At 50.3% G+C, this 21,994-nt stretch overlaps 1 protein-coding gene across 9 annotated transcripts in view; it reads left to right on the top strand.

The window, feature by feature from the left end:
• Positions 1-21,994, top strand: part of LOC144126161 (uncharacterized) — a 70,898-nt gene that overhangs the window by 21,995 nt on the left and 26,909 nt on the right. For 7 of the 9 annotated variants that reach the window (XR_013313463.1, XR_013313460.1, XR_013313461.1 and 4 more), the window contains exon 3: positions 15,685-15,981. Coding sequence is in view for 2 of the 9 variants with exons in the window: in XM_077660141.1 (XP_077516267.1) it covers positions 15,805-15,981 (177 nt within the window). In the remaining 7 variants the exon portion in view is untranslated. The remainder of the gene's footprint in view (positions 1-15,684; positions 15,982-21,994) is intronic. The other 2 variants (XR_013313464.1, XR_013313465.1) reach the window with 1 other exon arrangement.

Genomic DNA, 21,994 nt, shown 5'->3' with positions numbered 1-21,994 from the left:
TTTGATAATTATTTTCGTAGAGAGTAATTAAGTACAAGATGCACTAAAACTGTTTAAAAAATGAGTTATGTTTTTCTCATTTGTTACGCTTATTTTGTCGCGTACATTACAATATGCGCAGCACTTCCGTATACGTGCAAGACCTGCCTATGTCAAAATATTCAATATCACGGCTACGTACCATTTCGAACTTGCCAGAGCCAAGTAGAAAGGACGTCGCTAGCGTGGTTAGCGCTTGATGGTATGATGGAAATAAGGCGCCTGGTTAGTGTCCGTGTTGTGGTCTCTCGCCTCTGAAACGTACTTTTCGAACATATCGTCATGTTAATTCGTGCCACGAATAACATTCGTCAGGAGGTTTCAAATTATCGTCTGACTGAAAACACCTATCCGGAGTAAGCGCAAGATATCCGCTCAGTTTCGTTCCCCGTTCTCTAGAAGGCGCAATTTCGGGTATAAATCGGATTTAACCCGATTTTGAAGAAAATTGTTCGGAATGCAAGAAAGGGCCCTATATGACTAATAAGCGAATCTCAGCTTCGTCTTCGTTACGTTCGCGTATTGAGATTCTTCTGTCTCGAGGCGCAGCGCCCCCGGCGGCTACTCGCCGATCCCCTGCTGGCCCCTTCTAGGGGACGATGTCCCGGGAGTTATTTGCGCACGATGGATTTAATTTTAATCGCGCTTTTCATGAGCGGACGATCCTCCACTTCAGCTTGGTCATCGTCTACAGCCCAGTTGCCGCGGGCGCGGTCGCCCAGCAAATCCTCCCCCTTCCCTAGCTTGCATCCCCACTCCCCCGGGGATGTCCAACCTTTGTTAGTGGCACAGCGCAGGTAGAACTCCCTCGAGACCAGGTCCCCAGCCAGTGCATTGAGGCGCTCTGAAGCAGCCGTTAGTTGTCCCAGGACGACACTGGTGGCGAGAGCTGCTGCTGCGCTGTTAAGCCCCGACGTCGAAACCGGGGCCTCTTTGTCCCCCGGGAGGAGCGTGCGAGAATCGGCCGATCCGGGAGGGCTGATCGGTCGTTCGAATCAAGTTTCTTGCGAGAAAGCGTCAAGGGCGCTCGAGGGCCTGTAGCCGAGCAGGCTTGTTGGCGTCCGTTGGGTTTCGCGGTCATTCACCGCGCATGGGGGACCCCTTTGAGCGGCGTGAATGGCTGCTCGCCCATCAATGAACTCTCCCGCGGATCGGGTTGACGGTCGAAAGCGCAACGCCGCTAATCGGGCACAATGGCGGCGCCGGTGGGGAGAGCAGGCCACAATGGCGCCCCGTCCCTCATTAGGTGCGCGCGGGCGTGGCCGCCGGCCGCGCCCCGCGCTCGATATACACGGCCGCTCCTCGGTCGCCGCTGTCCGGCGAGACCCATCCTGGGCCTGGTGAATAACGTTCCTGTTTCCTCAGGTCTGCGCGAATGCGACACGTCCAGCATAAAGCCCCTCTGTCCACCAAGGTGCACGTTCACAATCTCACCTGACCTCCGCCGTGGCACGGATGCCGAGTGTCATCGTGTGTGAGGAAATAACAGGGTCTTGCGTGTGCACGGTACGGTCGTGTTGCAGGTTGCGTTGACAGCATGGGACCAAATGCAGCGGTCGCCCCCGCTTCGGCGCGATAGCTTGCCTGTCAGTCAAGCTATGAGCTCCATGTATTTGAGAGAAGTTTCTGCAACCTTCGCGGAAAATATACAGCCAACCGGTTTCGCGTTGGTCCCGTACAGTGCCGCTCGTTTTACGTCGCCCCTGTGGCGAATCTCCAAGCTTGGGGCTTGCACAGGTGCCACATGAGCACCACCGTGCGCACGACAGTCGAGGCGTTATCGCCCTAGCAGCGGCAGCACCCAGTGACTCGGTTCTGTCAGCTTTTTGCACTGCAGCGTTTTCCATTACCAGCTCCCTGGGGCCGTAATCGCTGTGCACCCTTATCTTGTCTTCTTTATGGCCGCCGTAATCGCGCAGATGTGTCGTGACTGAGAGGGAACTCCTGGTTAGAGCACTCCTCTCCTGGACGAGGGCGCAGCTGGGCTGACATAAGGAACTTTCTCGCTAACATCTTTCGATAGGCGTTCCCTGCCGGACTGTGCGCTCAACCTTCGTTTTACGGCTAGGAAAAGTCTAGTGGCGCCACCGCGGCAAACTTTTCGTGCCTCCGCTGCGCGGGACTCAGCCAGAGGCAGAAATTCTCGGCGCGAAGGGCTAAACCCTAGTCGCCGTGAAAGGTGCGCGGAGAGTGGCGCGCAAACAAGAGCAATTTTTAATTTCTGCACGGGGAATAGACTGCACACGCGGACGGCGTCACTTCTTGCCACATTCGCGAGGTTCGCTCGCGAAATTGTTGAAACGACATAAGGTTGGCGCAAACACAGGCGGCGACTCCGACTAGGAGTGGGATTCCCCCTTGCTTCGGTACACGAACAACGTGAGAATCCGCCCGCTCAGCTGCCTCTGCGGTACATTGAAACGTCGGATGCAAGTCGTGGATTTCACCGATTCGCGAAAGGTCCGTGAGGCACTCTACTCTCTGCGTGCAAGCTGCGCTTGGGCGTGACGGGACCTGTCTTTCGAGCCGAGGGCAGAGCGGATCGGGCCGAAGGTTTTGAGGCCGGCGCAATGCAGGGATGTCGTTGTTTACCGGTGGGACGCACTTCGGCAATTTCACACTCCCCGAGGCGCACAAATATTCGCGCTGGGAATGTTTCTAAGCAGTTACTGTTTTCTAGGCCTCTCGAGTGCCTCGAAAGGCCTTCAGCCCCGCGGCGGTTGGCGCACTTTGTGACATTGCCTCGGCAAGTGTCAACGCTCTGGCTCCGAAGATTCTGTGTCGAGTCGTCGCACACACTGACGGGAACATAATGCCCAGCAGCGCGCCGGGACGAGAGCCAGTTGGAGACGAGCTTCGCACACACTGGCGTGCCAGATATAAAGAGGACAGTGCGCCTTTGTCGAAGGCCATTTCTGTGGACGAGGGACACTCGGGTGAAGGGAAGGACGGCAGGCGAGTCTCGCGCAGCAACTTTTATGGAAATGCAGATGACACGTTTTTCGCCGTTCCCGTGGTCCCGAGAGTTGCAAGAACCCTCGTGCGGGGACGGTGCCAGCTCGGGTCCCGACCTGCGGTTGCAGCGCACCGCGGGAAAGATCCGATGCCTTCTTTAGGTCTCGGGCGAGGCCGGCTTCCGCAGGTGTTGTCGTTTCGCGGGCTGCCATGGCGACGCGGATCGATGGGCGGCGCACTGCGACTGGCTCACACCGGTGTCTCCGAGAGGGTCCCACAGTGCGAAAGTTCGCTGCTGGTGGCATGACTCGCTGCCTTCCCACGACACAAGGGCCGAACCGAATCTTCGCTGAATTCAGCTTTTAGATGACTCGAGGCACGCTGCCGTTGACATATGTTGAGCTCCGCCGCACACCGTCATTTGTGCGCGACTCAGAAAACTTCAGAAGAAAAGCACCCTCAGCAACCGGTATAAGCTGTGTTAAAATCTACAAAGATTAGAACGAACCACGTCCTACTGAAGCGGGCTATCGCTTTCAAACGGGATTTCTTGATTCAATGCGGTCGCAGACCACGGTTGCGCAGCCCTTTCAGTTTCCTCTACGGATGCGCCTCGTGCGTTCGACGCACGATCTCTGCAGTGAGCGTAGCTACGATGCACAATTCTTGTCCTCCAGCGTCGATGAGGAATGCACAAATGGAATTAAATACGCGAACCTGCGAGCACTACGCCAGCTCTTTGTTTCCGAGCATGATTTATTGCGGAAGGTTAAAAAAACAACACAGTTGTACAGTAAATTAGTTCGAGCAGTTGAAAGCAGCCCTTGCTCGTTAATTAAGGCTAATGCTTTGTCGTCGGGTGCTTTCGTCGGCCAAAACGCATCGATGCCAGCGCACTTTTGAAATGGTCGCACTTGACACGCCACCTGCGCTGAAATGCGCGCCACTTTTTGGACAGTATTTTTTTCTTGAATGTAGACGATTAGCTGGCGAACCAACCCAGACTGGTGCCAGTAGTCCATAGTGTCGAGACGACGAACTAGTAGCAGAGAGCACCGCAGCTTTGTAAGACGAAATTGAAGGAAACAACACGTTGTGTGCAGTGCGTTTTTGGCGAGTGTAATAATGGGAGCAGTGAGTAAGATAGTTCAAGAGCTTGCGCCTGCAGTGTGGTGTAGCTATGAAGCGCCGCACGGCCCGTTTGTCTGCACATTGTTACGCACCTGCTGACCGAGCCTCTCAGCGCTTCTGTGTTCGAAAGCCTCGAACAACCAACGCTGTCGATCCCAACAGCGTGTTCTCTGCAGCCAGCGTGATTCTCACAGAGGGGAAACCGCAGTCGCTTATTTGCGCCAGAATTTCATGCCCTGGGCGCAGATGAAGAACGCCTTCCAGGTATGGAACGCGGAGCCATCCACTAAGGCGCCCCGATCTTCCTGTTTTCCTTTCCTCCCACTGCGCTGTTCGGGGCCTGAATTGTGTGTGTGTCCACCCGCCGCGATGGCTCAGTGGTCAGAGCGTTCGGCTAATTAGCCGAACGATCCGGGTTCAATCCTGGCCGCGGCTGGTGCGTTGCGATGCGCAAAACGCGCCCCTGTGCAGTGCACGTCAGTGCATGATGAAGATCCCAGGTGGTCGAAATTGTTGCGGAGCCCTCCACTACGGCACCTCTTACTCCCCGTCCCTTCATTCATGGCGTGCATGGTTGAGATATGCCCGCCGAGAATTGAGACAGTTACTGCGCCATTTTCTTTCCCCAAAAACAAATTTTGAGGTTTTTGAGAAAGGGAAATGTCGCAGTAACTGTCTGGCTTATCTCAGCAGAGATGCGATGTCAGTGCACGTTAAAGAACCCCAGGTGGTCGAAATTTCCGGAGCCCTTCACTACGGCGTCTCTCATAGCCCGAGTCGCTTTGGGACGTTAAACCCCCATAAACCAAACCAAACCAATCTCAGCAGACACCGGAACCGCGCCGTAAAGGAAGGGATAAAGGAGGGAGTGAAAGAAGAGTTGCCGTAGTGGAGGGCTCCGGAATAATTTCGACCACCTGGGGATCTTCTACGTGCACTGACATCACACCACAGGAGCGCATTTTGCTTTTCACCTCCATCGAAACGCGGCCACCGCGGTCGGGTTCGAACCCGGGTACCCCGGCTCAGTAGACGAGCGCCTTACCACTGAGCCACTGCGGCGGGAGATTTCCCTTCTTGGAAATGCGCACTAAACAGGTTCTCCGGCGTACTGTACCGTTCGGAAAATACGGTAGCCGACTTTTTCTTGCTTCGACAGCCAGGGCGACAATGATCGTGATAGGCAGTGAGACTGAAACATGGTGGTGGCAGCGACTATAATTGCGAAGGGCAAACGTTTGCGTCGTTGGAAGGAGTTCCGCCGCATAAATGAGCACACCTCGCGGCTGCTACATCACTCGTGTTTCCGGATACATCGCTAAAACAGTCAGCTTTCGATCTAGGCGCAACGCAAAGGCGCCTGTGTGCTGTGGGATCGATATTAGCGCACGTTAAGAACCCCAGGTGGGCCAAATTAATACGGGGCTCTCCACTACGGCGTCCTGTAGAACCCATGAGTCGCTCGCAATTATTTTTTATTAATAGAGTGGCGAAGGCCCCATTTCGAAGTCGCAAAGTGCACGACAGTGTACTTAAACATCTCGAAGCGTACGATTTCATTCCGGGTGTGTCAAGAGGGAACAACTTTCTCCGCGGCCAATCCATTCCATCTGTTTAGCTTTGGAAGTCAGCCAAAGTGTCGCACTGCTGTGTGCCTTATCCCCGACGGTGAAAGTCAAGGGCGCTTTTCTTGGCACCGGGGAAGCTCGCTACAGTTTCCCAGGACGTCTGTAAAAACAAACGCGATGCGCGCCTCTGCTTGCGACATTTAATCAATGCGTCTGCTCTGCTGTTGCTGATGGCGAACGCTAGCAACGCATTGTCCGCATCACACGCATCTTGAGCCTCGCTTGTAATTTGACGCCAGCTGAAGCTATATACGGCAGCAGAAGTGGACAAAGGGAAGCTTGCAGGAATCTAGCGCTGCAATCGCTCATTGTAATTTTCATTTCAAAGTGAAGGGGCAACGCAGCTGGCGGTGGGCCTGGGACCGTATTCTATTACTGTCCATTGTCCATTTGGCCCTCTTCCATTGGTAACAGAGAGATACCCGTGGCTGCCAAGCGTCTGTGGGAAGCTACTCGACCATTGGGTGGTTGGCGTCCGCACCTCACCGTTGGCTGCGCAGCCAATGGTGAGGTCCGGTTGCCAACCACCCAGTCGCTTCCCACAGATGCTTGAATACCGCGGGTATCTCGCAGTGACGAATGACAGAACCGTATGTACAGACGGTTATGGACGGAAATCATCAATCATTTTTTAAAATCGATTCCACGGTTTTCTTCAGCCGTTCTCCGTAGATTTTACTTGCTCGCAACGATGTCCAGCCCAGGTCCCCCTGCACTGCCTCATTAGTGGTTATGCCGTGAGCAACTAGTGCTAAACCCAACTGTTCTTAAGTTTGTTTCTAGCCTCTATTTCGCTTCTGACTTTCGGAACGTACAATACCTCATTCCCCGTTGGTTCCTTTCCAAATATCTATCGGCACTTCATAATGCTCTGTGCTTTATTATTGCGGCATTTCTCTCACCTTTCGCCCAAATGGCCTGGTCGTGCCTTTCCCTGCATATCTTGCTTTCGTTTTCCAATACCCACAGACGTTTGTATTTTCCCCAGGGTGTATGACGGCCTTGTGTTGTGAACGCCTGATCAGTGGTATCGTTGAGCATCCGGTTTAGGTAGCACTACCTAGCGATAAAAAGAAAGGAAAACACCAAGAACACACACTCAACACGCGTACAACACTACAAAATAAAATTAATGTGGGTTAGCCCAGCTAATCCAGGATATACAAAGCGAAAGCGAGGTTGAGGTTTCCACTGACTCACGGAGCCCGTCGCGCGCCTTTCCTTTCGTGAAAATGAACGGTCTTTGCAAAGTTGTCAACGCCAATGAACTCTATGAACGCTGTCGGCTCACTTGTTTTGTTTGGGTTTTGAGGAAAGGAAATGGCACAGTAACAGTCTCACATATCTCGGTGGACACCCGAACCGCGCCGTAAAGGAAGGGATAAAGGAGGGAGGGAAATAATAATAATAATAATTGGTTTTGAGGGGAAAGGAAATGGCGCAGTATCTGTCTCATATATCGTTGGACACCTGAACCGCGCCGTAAGGGAAGGGTAAAGGAGGGAGTCAAAGAAGAAAGGAAGAGAGTGGTGCCGTAGTGGAGGGCTCCGGAATAATTTCGACCACCTGGGGATCTTTAACGTGCACTGACATCGCACAGCACACGGGCGCCTTAACGTTTTTCCTCCATAAAAACGCAGCCGCCGCGGTCGGGTTCGGATAAAGGAGGGAGGGAAATAATAATAATAATTGGTTTTGAGGGGAAAGGAAATGGCGCAGTATCTGTCTCATATATCGTTGGACACCTGAACCGCGCCGTAAGGGAAGGGTAAAGGAGGGAGTCAAAGAAGAAAGGAAGAAAGAGGTGCCGTAGTGGAGGGCTCCGGAATAATTTCGACCACCTGGGGATCTTTAACGTGCACTGACATCGCACAGCACACGGGCGCCTTAACGTTTTTCCTCCATAAAAACGCAGCCGCCGCGGTCGAACCCGACCGCGGCGGCTGCGTTTTTATGGAGGAAAAACGTAAAGAAGAAAATTGAAAGTTGCATTTTGAGGAAAGGCGCGGCGCTGCGCAGCGGCGGAACACCTGTGGCTCGGTGCTACTAGTGGCGCATGCGCAGTTGTGATTAGGGAGCGAGAGAGAGAAATGCGCCGTGTGACGTCACTGCTCCTCGCGCATGCTCAGCACGGCTATCCAGGAATCACGCGAAACTGCTCAACCTGCGGCCAGTAAAGCTTTCGCTTATCCCCCATCTCCTGTTCTTTTCGTTTGACTATGGTGCGCATTTTTTTTTTTGTTCGCTCGCTGCTTTCTCGATATCAGCACTTTGGACAGCAGCGCTTGCCTTTCTGATAGCTTGAAGCGGAGTTATCAGTGCCACCCCCAGCGTTGCTCTTATTAGCTTTCATTTGCTTGCTCTTCTTTCTAGTCCCCCCCCCCCCCCCCCCCACGCGAAAAGCTTGCACCTCAAGTCCCTTCCCAATAATCTCCGCCATGTTTCGACACCGTCGACCCGAAAGGAGTATTTCAGGAGTAGATTAAAATATTAAACATTACGATTTCAGCGTTCGCCTTCGACATTAATGGAACACCAGTCCCACGCTGTTCACACAAAGAATGAAAATCGCATGTTTTATTTGCGTCGCAGAACCAAAACTTAATGCCCCAGCAGGACATAGTGGTATGACAGTTGCGCTATTGATTGTAGTGTACATAAAATCTAGTTCGTCCACTTTATGACTGAAAGCGGGGATGAAGGAGAGCCCTGACTAGGCTCGTTCAATCCTTCGCAGTTAGCCACATAACGTACGTGGCCGCCTTCCACAACTGGATGCCGAGCGAACGTAACAGATAGACGCCACCACACGCAAGGCGTATAGGGCGGCACTCGGTCTCCTAGGGAGCACGAGCACCGAAAAATTCATGGCGCTGCGAGTCCACAACACGCTGGACGAAATAGCCGAATCACAGAGAACGGCGCAACTCGAGCGTCTCTCTGAAACGAGAACCGGAAGACAGATACTACGGGACCTTGGCCTCGAGCCGAGGGAAGGCACGCAGCAGAAAGACGTACCTATACCGGACAGCATCAACAGAAAGCTCAGGGTGTGCCCGATCCCGAGGAACGTGAACCCCGAGCACAACAAGGAGCGGAGGCTGGCGAGGTCCAGGGCTCTCGTGGACCTCCACGCCAGAGAAGAAGGCGCCGTCTACGTGGACGCGGCGGAGTATCGAGGGGGCAGCGACGCATACGCGGCGGTGGTTGTCGGGGCATCGACGGGTGCAACGAAGACCGCGGCGAGCGTCCGGACTCGAGAAGCGCACCGGGCGGAGGAGGTGGCCATCGCCTTGGCCGTCTCCGACCCCGGATGCACTAAAGTGTTGTGTGACTCTAGAACGGCAGTGAAGAACTACGCCAAGGTATGCAGTGAGGCCGCGCGCATACTGCGCAAGGCCGAAGACATCGGACGCAAAATTGATGTGGTGATCAAGTGGTTTCCGGCCCACATGGGCAGTGACGTGTCGGAAAGCGGGAACGTGAGCCGCAACGAGACGGCCATCTCGGCCGCGCGAGGACTAACCAACCGCGCGGCTGCAAGCACGGCCGACTCGGAGTGTTGGTCGCGGTGCAGTGCCAAGGACAAGATGACCACCTTCAACGAAATAGTGAAATGGTACAGACTGAACAGACAGACTATGCCGCCACCTCACCCGGGCTTACCCGGAAGGAGGCAGTGTTATACAGTTACAGACGGGGTCCCTGCTCACCCCGGTGCTAGCTAAGCACGTGTGTCCGAGTGTGTACGCGAGTGACGTGTGTAAACTGTGCGCGAAGGAAAGAGCCACCGCGGCTCACATCCTTTGGGACTGTAGTGTAAATCCGCGAGAAGACGACTATCCCGCTGCAGCTAGAGGCTGCAATGAGGAGCTATGATCAAGAGACAACTCAAAGCCGCCCAGCAGGTCTCGGCAGCTCTAGAAAGGCAGCGACCGAGCGAAACCGAGAAGGGGGGGCAGCACCCCCCAGGAAGGGGGTGGCGGCCCTCTCGGACCCGCGGAAGTAGCGAGGGACCAGGACCTCGAGGAGCACAACGCACGAGACTGACTTAGTGGCTGCGTCGCGGTAAAAGCTTGTCCTCCCTGCGTGGAGGGAGCCTAACCGATTCTGCAGGCATTTTCAATAATGTTCTCTCTCATTACCAATTAAAGAAGTTGAGGCAGTGCCTATAATTTTGTGTGGTGTTACCTCACATGGAGACTAGAAGAACGACGCTGACTGATGTTGATACATATTTATCGGGGCTTAGCACGTGTGACGTAAACTGTTTATCAGAAAACTGCACAGAGGTTTTAAAAACAAGAACTGTGGTTGTTGAACATGTTCTGCAAGAAGCTACCTCAGCCTGCTGCTTCGACATTGCCTCGTTTTGCAGGCAGGAATCGAAGGACTCTTTCAGGCAATCTCAACAAAAGCGCATTGCAAGTTTCTACGACGGTGATTACACCAGTCTGTTTGCTAGCTGATAGACAGAAGTAATAAAAAGTAGGAGGCTGGCTGCTCCAGTAGCCGGCCATCTGTTCGGCAGCATATTGATGCGCAATCTCGTGGCGTGCACGGAACGAATGTGCTTGGTCACGATTTTTTTTTCGGTGGTGCTGCAATCTCTGCTACTCTCGTTGTGAGAAAGCTTTTTGTCCAAGTGTTCCCTCTTTCCGTGGCAAGTCCTAGGTCCCTTTGTCACCCCTGCCCTGTTTCCGCGCTCGACGCCCCTTTGGCACTCCTTTTGTGACTGGAGACAACTTGGACTGGGTTTTTCGGCAGTTGATCCGCTGATGACGATTGCGATAATGCCGACAGCGATGAACGCATTTATGGATTGATTAATGATGGGGTTGCTCTATACTGGGCACACATGAGGGTAGTAAAGAGCAGGGCCGGTGGCCACGTGCCATCTGTAGACGCACCTGCCGCGCAGCAGTGAGTACATTGTCAGCGCTGCGCAAAATTCGTTTAACCCTAGACTCAAGGACGTACGCTTGCGAACCAGTCCATGCTTGAGGTTGCACATTTTCGTGTGACTAGAAGATGCACCTAACTACGTATTGTCCCGCAGTTCGTCGCTTCGTGGGTATACGGCATTTAAACGCCGGTCGCGGAAGAACGGGGGCAGCGGCCTCTTCCACATTTTGCCTACGCGCGCCTTGCGAAAATGGCGGGCGGTAAGGTTTGGCGCATGCACAGGACGTTACTGGAAAAAGGTTCCGCCCTCGTGATATGGCTGCCACGAACCTAGCCGCTGCGCGTCTGCTTCTGGAACAGTCTCGCGCTTGGCTGTCGCTGGCACTTTTCCCTCGGGACGTCCATCATCATGGTATTTTTGTTGCGAAAGCAGCACTACGCCAGCCAGCGAGCCATTTCGGCTCGTCGCGCACTTCAACCGCATGCGTATGCCGTGGCCGACGAACGACCTTCAGCCGCCGTTGCCTAGCAACGCCGCAGCCGCGCTCCAACAGATGGCGCCGCTGCCGTCGCCGCTCGCTCCACCAGATGTGCTCCGCTGGGGTAGAGGGAGAGTAGGTGTCGCCTCGCGGGGGCCATATATATATATATATATATATATATATATATATATATATATATATATATATATATATATATATATATATGCGCGCTTCGCCTCAGATGACTCATACCTGATTTAATATCTGCAGCGGGTCCTTGGACCTAAGATATTAAACTATTTTTGGAGTATGCCGGTGTGCTTGGCTTGAAGCACTCTGGCACGGGTCGGCCCGGTATTGCACTGCCTCCGGGATCGGCCCGGGGCATATTAGCGCGGCGTGTCTTTTCTTTCACTCTTTGCTCTCCTATCCATTACCCCTCCTACTTTCAGCATGTGGCAGCGAGCGTGGCTCGGCTTGAGCCAGTAGGCAGGCCCGTGCTCTTTCCTTTTCCCTTCTTCCTCTCAAAGACATTAGTCAGTCAGTCAGTGGATTCTATAGTCGTTATGGAGAGCGCGGAAGAGAGGCAACAACGAAAGAACGAAGCGAGGAAGAGAGAACGCGCTCAAGAGACGGCAGAATCAACGCGCCGCACGACTCGAGAAGCGTCTTAACGAAGATGCGGCTAGAAGTCGTGACATGTCCGGTTTGTGTTCTCGAGAGCGTCGGATTGAGACGCTGCGTAGACGACGTGCCGAGGAAACGAAGCTTTCGCAATTCAACTAGGGTTAACCAGAGCTAAACCACAGCCAATTTCTTGCTCCCGCACAAATAACGCGACTCGGACCGATACTTTGGATATTCCTTCTGCGCCTACTTTCCGGAGGTAAGGGCAGATCCAGAACACGTTTTATATTCATTTAACACTGTCATTACCTCCCCTTATTCTCCATTCCTCTTGTAGTGCTTTGTCACGAGGAAATTATTGGCGGCCTTGAGTCGCTTATCGTATGGTCCCGCGGTACGAACCCCTCGGTGGGGGCTGTCGCTTCGTTCCCAGACTGCAGCTGTTTGATGAGTTTCATGCAGCGGTAAACAAGTGTTTCCATCCTTGACTTCCGTGTGTCTTCTTTCGCATCACGAATGTTGTTCACGTCAATACAGTACGAATGTTATTCGCGTGAACTATACATACGCTGCTGGTTCGCGTATGTATGCAGCGCGAAACAAATGTTTCCCACCTTGACTTCCATGTGTCTTCTTTCGCGTTACTAATGTTATACGCGGCATAGAATATCAAGACTGGGATTCGAACCCTCGGCACTAGGCTATCGCCGCAGCCGAACAAGCTCGTTGTTGCTTTAGTGGCATGGCACATACCCAAGATGGGGGATAGTCCAGCGTTCATTGAGGAGGGCCTAGAGAAGTGGGTGAACTGGTGTCAAGCTAATAGTGTTAAACTGCAGCGCGCGCGCGCGCGCGCGCGCACACACACACACACACACACACACACACACACACACACACACACACACACACACACACACACACACACACACACACACACACACACACACACACACACTGCATTGCAGAGCGTCGTCTTCATCAACTTCCATCTGCGGTGCGAACACCTTTCCTTAATTTAGACTTCCTTTAGAAAGAAAAGACTCATTACTGGCTCCTCTGAGTCAGTGAACACCTCAATCGCGCTTTGAGGTATGTGATGGTGGTGTCCACTTGTAAAAAAATGGCGCGTTCGCACAATATTTCGTGCTTAGCATTGCTAAACCGCCAGTCAATTTTTTTTTGTAGCGGGAGCTACACTAGGCTACTAGCCGAGCATTTCGCGGTACAGGCGAGACGCCAGTTGTGCGCATGCGCTGCCATGGTACGTGCGGGAGGCCAGTTGAGCGCATGCGCCGTTACCATGGCAACCGGAGAGGAGGAGTGGGTGCTCCACTCAATTTGTCGTTTCCCTCCCTCCTTTATTGTTTCCTTTACGGCGCGCTTCGGGTGTCCACCGAGATATGTGAGCATTGTACATGCGGAAGGCCAGTTATGCGCATGCGCCGTTACCATGGCAACCGGGGAGGAGTGGGGGCGCCGCGCGCTTCGTCGTTTCCCTCCCTCCTTTATCCTTTCCTTTACGGCGCGGTTCGGGTGTCCACCGAGATATATGAGACGGTTACTGTGCTTCGCGCGCTCGCGGCGCCATCTGGCATGACGTCACACCGCGCGGCTCGCCGCCTCCGCCGTTTGGTATGACGTCACACCGCGTTGTCTCACCTCAGTTATCTTACTTTTTCCAAATTGCGTTTTTCAAGCTGCTGCAGTGAAAATGGGCCTGAAATAAGGATTTTTAGTCTTTTTGAGGGAATTTTCAGTTACAGCATGTAACATACTCTGCCAGGAAATGCCAGGGGGAAAAAAATGTGCGGCTTGAGCATTTGACCGAAACAAATAAATAATTGTAACGTTTGGTGCTACGTGGCTTCGCTACTCGACGAGCACAGTGTTGTCCAAAACTGCGAAACGCGGCAGTGGATGTTTCAGAGGGCGGCATTTCGTGGGGCGGGCGGCTGCCAGAATGGGCTGCGAGGCCACGCGGATTCGCCCGCCACGCCCGCGTCGAGGCAGCCGTTCTGCGCAGTTGGTGCAAGTTGACTGTTGCGGCACTCAACACAAATTTTTGCTGTGTATCGTAAGTGATTTCGTGCTCCCGTAGAGCCTGCGAGCGTAATCGAAAGGTCTGAGCTGCGTTCGAGGGGCTACCTACACTCTTGGCCATGCAAGTGCCAGCTTTCGTGGAGCTCGTTCGTGGTGGCGTTGCCTGCCACTAGTTCATCCAGCACCGTTTGCCCATCTCCATGCAGTAACAGTGGCCGAGGTTGCGAATGTTCCGCGGTGCTTCGTTTTTAGCACGTAAAGAGTGCAGCTCTGTGCGCTGCGCGCAGGAGGGCGAGCGGCGGAGCTAGACTGGGTCACGCGCGAATGTATTGATTGATCTGGGTCGAGCCGGCTGTGGCGCTCAGCTGCAGACTCCCCAGGTCGCCTTTGGAAGGCGGTGGCTGGTAACGCGTGCTGCCGAACCTTGCGTGGAAGCAACGACGGACCGTCGCCATGCCGCAATCGTTGGTTCCGCTTCAGGGCCGGCCCAAGCGCCGCGTACGTGACGAGTCGCGGCCGTGTTGTGTTCAAGGCACGTTGCCACGGCAACCAGCTTGGCCTAGCCATGAATGGTGTGGGCGTGTGCATGTGCGGTTGTCGCATGACTACCACTGGTCAAATCCGCATGCGCTGTAGTTCGGTGCTGACGCACAGCTCACACGGTCGTCTGGAAGCTGAATTTTACCTCTTGCCGTAGCGTCTGTAGGGCACGCACTGTTTCCTTGTCATTCGGAAACGAAACGGAACGCTGAAAATAACAGCAAAATTAATTATCTAAAATGCAACCTTATATTCAGTAGGGTCATTCCATGCGAAACGTCCCGGGCCCCAAAAGCGACCATCACTGATTTTGTTGAAAAAAATTCAGGTAATTGTCGATTATGTGAATACCGTTTTTCTAAATTATTTTTGCGGGAAAATTTTTTTTCTCACACCTTTCGAAGTTTTCGCGAACACGCGAAAGTTGCTTGCACGTAAATATTTTTAAATCGGGTGTGAAAGCAGATTGAATAACAAATTCTGTTTTATATCATCGCATATGCGTCGTTCTTTGATGCACCGTCATTAGTGCCCCCATATAAGAGTTTGCTGATTTTTTTTCCTGTACAATAAAGACGCAAAAAATTGTGAATTTTCAGAATTTTTTTATTATAAACGTCCATGTTTCAGTCACAATAAATTTTTTCACTGTTAACTTGGTGGTAGAGTTGCTGCCAAAAATATTTTGAACTTTCTTTAAAGACCATTTGTTAAGAAAATCAGTCCGAAAGTTGGCAAAAAGTGATTCTTTACTTAGATTGAGACCTAAATTGAGCGTAAAGGTCCGCGGGATAGAAATACTTCATATAATTCAGTAAACACATACACTTATTAGCTTGCAATCCACAATCCACAAGCACAAATACTTCTCCTAACACACTCGAATTTTTAATGTCATATGCCTTCACTGCCGTATTCACCTTTGGTGGACTTTCATGTCTCTGGTGTGGAATGTGAGAACTTCTGGTCTGGGAAAACTGCGAAGTCCGTTTTTAGTTTGTTTTTAGTTTTGTAATTTCCTTTTTTTGGCCTGAATCCTGGCTTTTCTTAAGTGCTTATATAAAGACTGAAACTTATTTATTGAGGCCATTGTTGTCATCCTCACCAAGGTGAAATTGGGGAAACTGAAAAACATGCAGATGCGAATGAGGTGTCATGCGATAAAGCTCATGCTTTCCCTGTATGCAGTTAGCTAAGCATTGTCATTTGTCAGCAGTGAAACTTGCATACTTCTGTGAATGCCCTGTGAAAGAAATGCCTCACTGTGGCAGCTATAAATAGGCTGTGGTAGCCTCTTCAGGAAGGCTTATCCTGTCTGTTGTCGTCCCGTGCAGGGTCGCTGTAACCGGGAGAAGCCGCCCTGCAAGTACTTCCACCCGCCACAGCACCTGAAAGACCAGCTGCTGATTAACGGCCGCAACCACCTGGCCCTGAAAAACGCACTGCTGCAGCAGATGCCACTGCAGGCCATGCTTCCTGGACAGCTTCCCACTGCGGCCGTGGTAAGTCCCTACTGGTACCTGGGACACATGCAGAGGCAGCAGCAACTGCACCAACAGCAGCAGCAGCAGCAACAGCAGCAGCAGCAGCAAAGCTACGCGCTCTTCAACAGCTCCCTCGCTTCAGCCAAGGTAACAAGTGCTGTGTGTACCCTTACTGCTCTCGAGGAAACTGCTTTCATCTGAGATGGTCAGTTGTCTTGACCAATGGTGGCCTTCCCTGCCAACTGACATTGGGGCATTGGCATGAATAGATTGGCCACTTAGAAGCATAAGAGCATGTCTTCTGAGGCCATCTGGAAATATAATGGCTATCATGTGGTCACTGACCATCAAGCTTAAAGCATTTTCCTTGTCTTCCTGCTTTTGGCTCTGTTCTCCCTACAAAGGCACTGCGGTGCTACTGGCGCTCAATGATCATTGGCATGGCTTCCTCCTTTTGTGTAGGAATTTGATTTCTGCTCTGCCGACACAGCAACAAGCCACACTCTCTGGCAGCTCAAAAAAAGAAAAGCTATGCATGAGCCTTTTTATACTTTTGCTTGTTTGTTTGAATGGCTTAGTTCTCTGAAACTAACCATGAGCATTCTTATTGCAGAATGCTGTCTTGTCGTTTGTGCTGCAGTGTTCTGAGGATAGGCTGCTGCCAGCAATGTGTTCTGTGCACCCCTAGCTTGTGTAACTGATCCCTGACCTCGCGTGAAACTTGTTTTAAGCAGTTATGGGAACACCCGAGCTCTTTTACTGCTCACAGATGAGAGTGAGCTTACTCGTTCATTGGATATGAAAGCTGTGTAGTGTGGCTGGCGTGAGCAGGTCGCCACTCTGCTTAGCAGGGCTGAATTCCTGCACTGAGGAGGAACAACTCATAGCTGCTCTCACCCTTGTCTCTGTTTCTGTCCTGCCCTTCTGCTAAGCACCTTTTCCCTCCTTTTTTAACGTGTGCATGGACTGTGCGAAGTGTTGATGTTTGACAGCATGTGCAGTGTACAAACATGAGGCAGCATGCTCATTGCAGGCTGTCGAGTTGTGCCATCAAGTTTTCTGTGCCCAGCCAAGGCCAGCCTAAATTTCACCAAAGGGCAGCTCAGGAGGATTTTTGACAGTCGAACATTTTAGTAAAGCTTGTACGGTAGGCTTTCCAACATCTGACCACCTGTACACTATTTCAGCACAAATGCATTTTAAACTTCTTCATTTTGTGACCTCAGTTGGGGCGATTTCAGTGGGAAACCCACCGTATGTGACATTGCAAACTCTCCATCCATTGATTCTTGCTCCATGCTTGCTGAACAGTAAAATACTAAGCTTATTTTCAGTCATTTTAAACATTTTACGAATGGGATTGTTGCACGCAATTGCCACTTCAGCCATTCATCGTGCACACAAGAATTTGCTGATTCTCCTTATGACACCTACTGGGTCAAATGAAGCACTTCCATCAGCTGTGCTGCCCACTTTCACGTTGAGGGCTGCTGCGGTGGCTCAGTGGTGATGGCGCTCGGCTGCTGATCCGAAAGACGCGGGTTCGATCCCCGCCGCGGTGGTCGAATTTCCATGAAGGCGAAATGCTACAGGCCCATGTACTGTGCGATGTCAGTGCACGTTAAAGAACTCCACGTGGTCGAAATATCTGGAGCCCTTCACTACGGCGTCCCTCATAGCCTGAGTCGCTTTGGGACGTTAAACCTCCATAAAACAAAAAAAACTTTCTCGTTGACAGCAATTTGAAAATTGCTTTCATGCTTCGAATGATGGTTTATTGCGGCTTTGAGATGAGGTCCAAGAAATACAAGGTCATCTACTTAGGACATCCAAAAATTCCCCAGAGCGTTGCCCTTTAAGAAGTAAGAGAGATTTTGGTGACATATGGCTTTTGCAATTTGATGTACTGCTAATGTGACATGTTTCACATTACAAAGCGTTAATTAGAGCTTGTAGATTGTTTTCAAAATCCCTAAAGAGGTGCACTATTCCATTACCCACAGCTGCCACTGTAATGAAGTTCACTGTTGGCAGCAAAATCGGAAGTGAGCACATTTGTCGCTTTTGGTTCCAGAAGTCCTTCCTTTCCCAGTTAGGTGCCTTGTAGCTCAAGCACGCCGTTTCTCCTCTTGCAAATTCTGTCACCCTGAGCAAACTTGTGCCACAACATAGTGGTTCTCTAGGGGAACGGAAGCCAGTGCATAGTGATCATTTATTGATGAGCTGCAAATTTTAACTCTGCAAAGAATAGACGGTCTCTTGGCAGAGGTGTTTTCACAGCAGTATAGAGCAACGAGGAAATGCTTCCAGTTTTTGCATGCAGCAGCATCTGTTTCTTGTTCTGGCAGCGGTGTTGATTCGATGTAAAGAAACATCTTTCCTTTTTGTACATAGCACTGTGGAAGGTGCCATGCCAGGCCTGAGACACTCGGTCTCCCAGTCCTGAGCTGAGCAGAAGCTAGCGGCAGCTAGCGGAAGGCAGCGCTCGTAGCGTTGAATGCTGTCCCTTTGTGCAGCCTGACTTGTCACACTTCTTTCCTAGGGAAAAGCCTTTTGTAGAGCACAAATGTCTGGATATTTTGTGAGGTGAATCATTTACATGTTCAGTGGGACTAGTTCTTAGAGTTGCCTTTAGCAGTGCGTGTTCAGTACAGAAGAAGGTCTTCCTTGAGCACTGGTGGTATTCACCTGCTATCCTTTAGCCCTGCGAGTCATGGTTGAACTAGTGGAGATTTTTTTTATTGAAAAATTTTGCTTATAGCCTGGAATTTTTCCAGTTTTTCTTTCTTAAGTTTTTCAAAAAAGTGGAATGAAACCTTCCTAGTTAATTCTCCTGTGTGTTCTTTCTTAGTTGCCTCCCTGTTTGTCATATCCATACTCTCTGGCTATACTGGCTGTAGGACTATCACTCTCTATTAGAAATGGAAAGTCAGACCGCTGGCTTGTGTTGATCCTGAAAGTGCAACTAATTTGCTGTTCCACATTCTGCATGTGCATTCGTGCACTGATGAATGAGTACCCTTGCTTTTAAAGAAAAAGGACCGGACTGTGGCTATAGAATGTGAATAATCTTATGTTCTTTAAGATCAAGGCTAGAAGTGGCAAGTGAGCTCACCTGCTTCTTGTCTATTAACGGGTGACTTCAGATAAGATCATTCACTGAGTGGCTGGTCAACATCTTTTGTTTACTTGATATTTTTGTCATTGTCTGATGACTGGGAGTAACAGATCAGCAATTATAATGGCCCCGAAAAAAAATCTCGAAGTACAAAAAATTACTGGTCACACAGAGGCAGCCTATTTGCTTATGTATATTGCCATTTTTTTCTTCTAAATAAAAATTTATTTTGAAGACGTACATGCCTGGCAATTTTAAGAATAAATGTATGAATGCCGTGGAGTGTGGCCAGTGAATAGTGTCGATTTTAAAATTTACAACTTTTTATAAAATTAGTCAAACTTTGCGCACAAAAAGTTTTTCTCTTGAGAACTGCAGAGCTTCTGAAAATGCTGTATAGCTTTCTTTTGTAGCCATATGGCTGCGCTTTGGTGGACGCTAATGAGTAATTACTCTCTTTTTAATTCTACTCCACATTGGGGGTTACCCGAAAATACATTGCACTAACAGAGTATTTTTGCTGGCATTGAAGACTTTATCTCAGGGGCGGGAAATATAATAGGTGGGAACATTTTTCATTATATATGAAGCAACCTTATGTGTTAAACAGTATAAAATTTGCCGATACATTTTTAGTGGTAAGGGTACACCTTTTATTGGCAAGCTTTATGTAAACACGGAACAAAAGCGTTGGATGGCAATTTTTAAAAATTAACAGGACGCGTACAAGCGTGTAACATGAATGTTTGAGTGTTAGCTTAGGTTTGACAGCAAAGAAAGAAGCCATTGAAGGAAGAAGTAGGTACTAGATTGAAGATGTCAATGAGCCACCTTTTGCATGATCTGAAGTGACCCTTAGAGGCCTTTCAACCATGGTTTAGGGATCCTATTTTGTTAGTTGTTGGTAATATTGAAGCCTGGCTCACTCAAAAAGTCTGCTAGTTTTGCTAAAAAGCTTCTGCTGTGATGCACAGCAGCTGTGTATGATGATTGTATTTCTGTCAGTTAGTGACTGCATAAGCATGGATGTACCGTTGCATGGAATCCATTGCCCTACTTAGTCTTGCTTTATGGGGCTCCTGCCTTAGTCCCATGTTTCATGCATGCTCTACCTTAATAAAATTGAACCTCATGTTTCAGTGCCTCTGGTTAACAAGCTTGGCTCTGTGTTGAGGTGCACAAGAAGTATACTGACATTAACTGTTTATGAACAACTCAACAAATGTCACTAACCTGCCCATTGTAGAAACAGCTTGAGACCCATGTATAGGCTTGCGCTCTGTTTTTTTTTGGCAAGAACTGTGCTCATACATCGGAAGTAAAATGTTAATAGCACCTAGTAGTAGTTAAAAAAACTTACCGTATATTGCTGCATATAAGTCGAGCCCCCCTTTTTTTTGTATACAAAAATGACCATCTGAAATTTGGGGGTCGACCTATGCATGGAAGCAACCTATTTGCGGAGTGTAGGGTGATGTCGGCTAAATTGTTGGTAATGTCCATTCTCAGCAGGATGCATGGAACTCCATGTGCAAAAAAATATCATTGATTTGTGTCCAAATCTGTATCACTAATGAAAATTCAAATTGCCTGTTTGCCTAGCTCACTCGCACTGGCGACCTCTTTCTGGGATGTGCGGTAAATGGCATGATAGAAAAACTTGTGGTAACCTCCAGAGCATGCATTGCATCGAAATTTGAAACTACAGGACCGTTGGCAGTGCAGTTTGGCACTAGTCAGCAGGGCTGCATGCAAGTGAGTAGGGCAGTATGGGCCCCTGCTTTATCCCCTTTAACCTTTCCCCCCACAACCATTGGCCTTGAGCTGGACACGTGGAAACTGGGAAACTACACAACAAAGAGTGCGGTGGCGCGATTGTGGCCATTGGTTTATATTTAGTCAACTTTTTTTTTTTTTTGGCTTGTGAGGGTTTACAAGTTGGGGAGTCAACTCGTATGCAACAATATACGGTAATTTCATAGCTATCTTTGCATATAACCTAATTCTGAGCACAGGTTGCACCATTACATCTTGAACACTGCACCCTAAATGCAGAAAAGGTAAATTTCCACTCAAGACTCTCGTTGCATAAACTTTTGGCACCTGCTGTCACGCTCTTGTGGTCCTGCAGTTGCCAATGGCGGGCACTCCAATTTCTCAGCCAGTCTCAGTGGGAGGGCTTTATTCGCAGTTGAATGGAAACGCACTGTGTCTATTCCAGGGGCTCCTCCTATTCTACCTGGAGGCCCCAAAGCTTGCCAAGAGGCCTCCAAAGTGGGATTACCTACTCGCCCTTTGTTAGAATGGGTTTAGAGTGGATAGCATGTGTGAGAAACCAACTTGGTACGGGTCAACTGAGTCGCTGCTAAGTTAGGTAAATTGTTAGCACCCGACCGGTTCGTGCACCACGTGTCGTCCGGGCCCATGGGTGGTCACATTGGGCAGAGCAGTTTCAGCTGTGCAAAAATCCTGATAGGTCTTTTCCGGGTTTGTCGTTCTGCTCTGAGGAATAGGCAATGTGTAGCTCTTGCGGGCTTCCTTTCATGTCAGAGAGGCTTGCACAAAATCGTGTGGCGCTGTAAATAGAAAGAACACAGCTGTGCCATTTCCGTGCAGAGGTGTGGTCAAGCCAGGTGGACTTTCTTCAGCTGTGTATTGGCATACTTTGTCTTGTCCCCCATCTTTCAGTTAAGTTCCTCTGACGCAACCCGTGTGGTAATGTTGCATTTAGAGGGACATTAAAGGGAGATAGCAAACTATGCAAGACAATATGCTAGACAGTTAGATTTTTCCTCGTTAACACTACCAACATTTTTTTCTGCATGGAAAGATGGCTGCATTGCTAAAAAAATCAGAAATGAACTGCCCGATACCCTCGCACACTCAGGGCCCCTGAGCCAGGAAAGGTTATTCACTTTTATGACGTGCATTTGATGGGGCTCTCCAAGCATGAATGCCGTTGAGAGCTTGTGGTTCTGAACTTGCTGTATATGACAGCTACACACAGGCAGAGTGCACAGAATGCAAAATGAAAGACTGAGC

Source organism: Amblyomma americanum, chromosome 3, assembly GCF_052857255.1.
Source record: "Amblyomma americanum isolate KBUSLIRL-KWMA chromosome 3, ASM5285725v1, whole genome shotgun sequence".
Lineage (NCBI taxonomy): Eukaryota > Metazoa > Arthropoda > Arachnida > Ixodida > Ixodidae > Amblyomma > Amblyomma americanum.
This window is presented reverse-complemented; position numbering and strand designations above follow the sequence as displayed.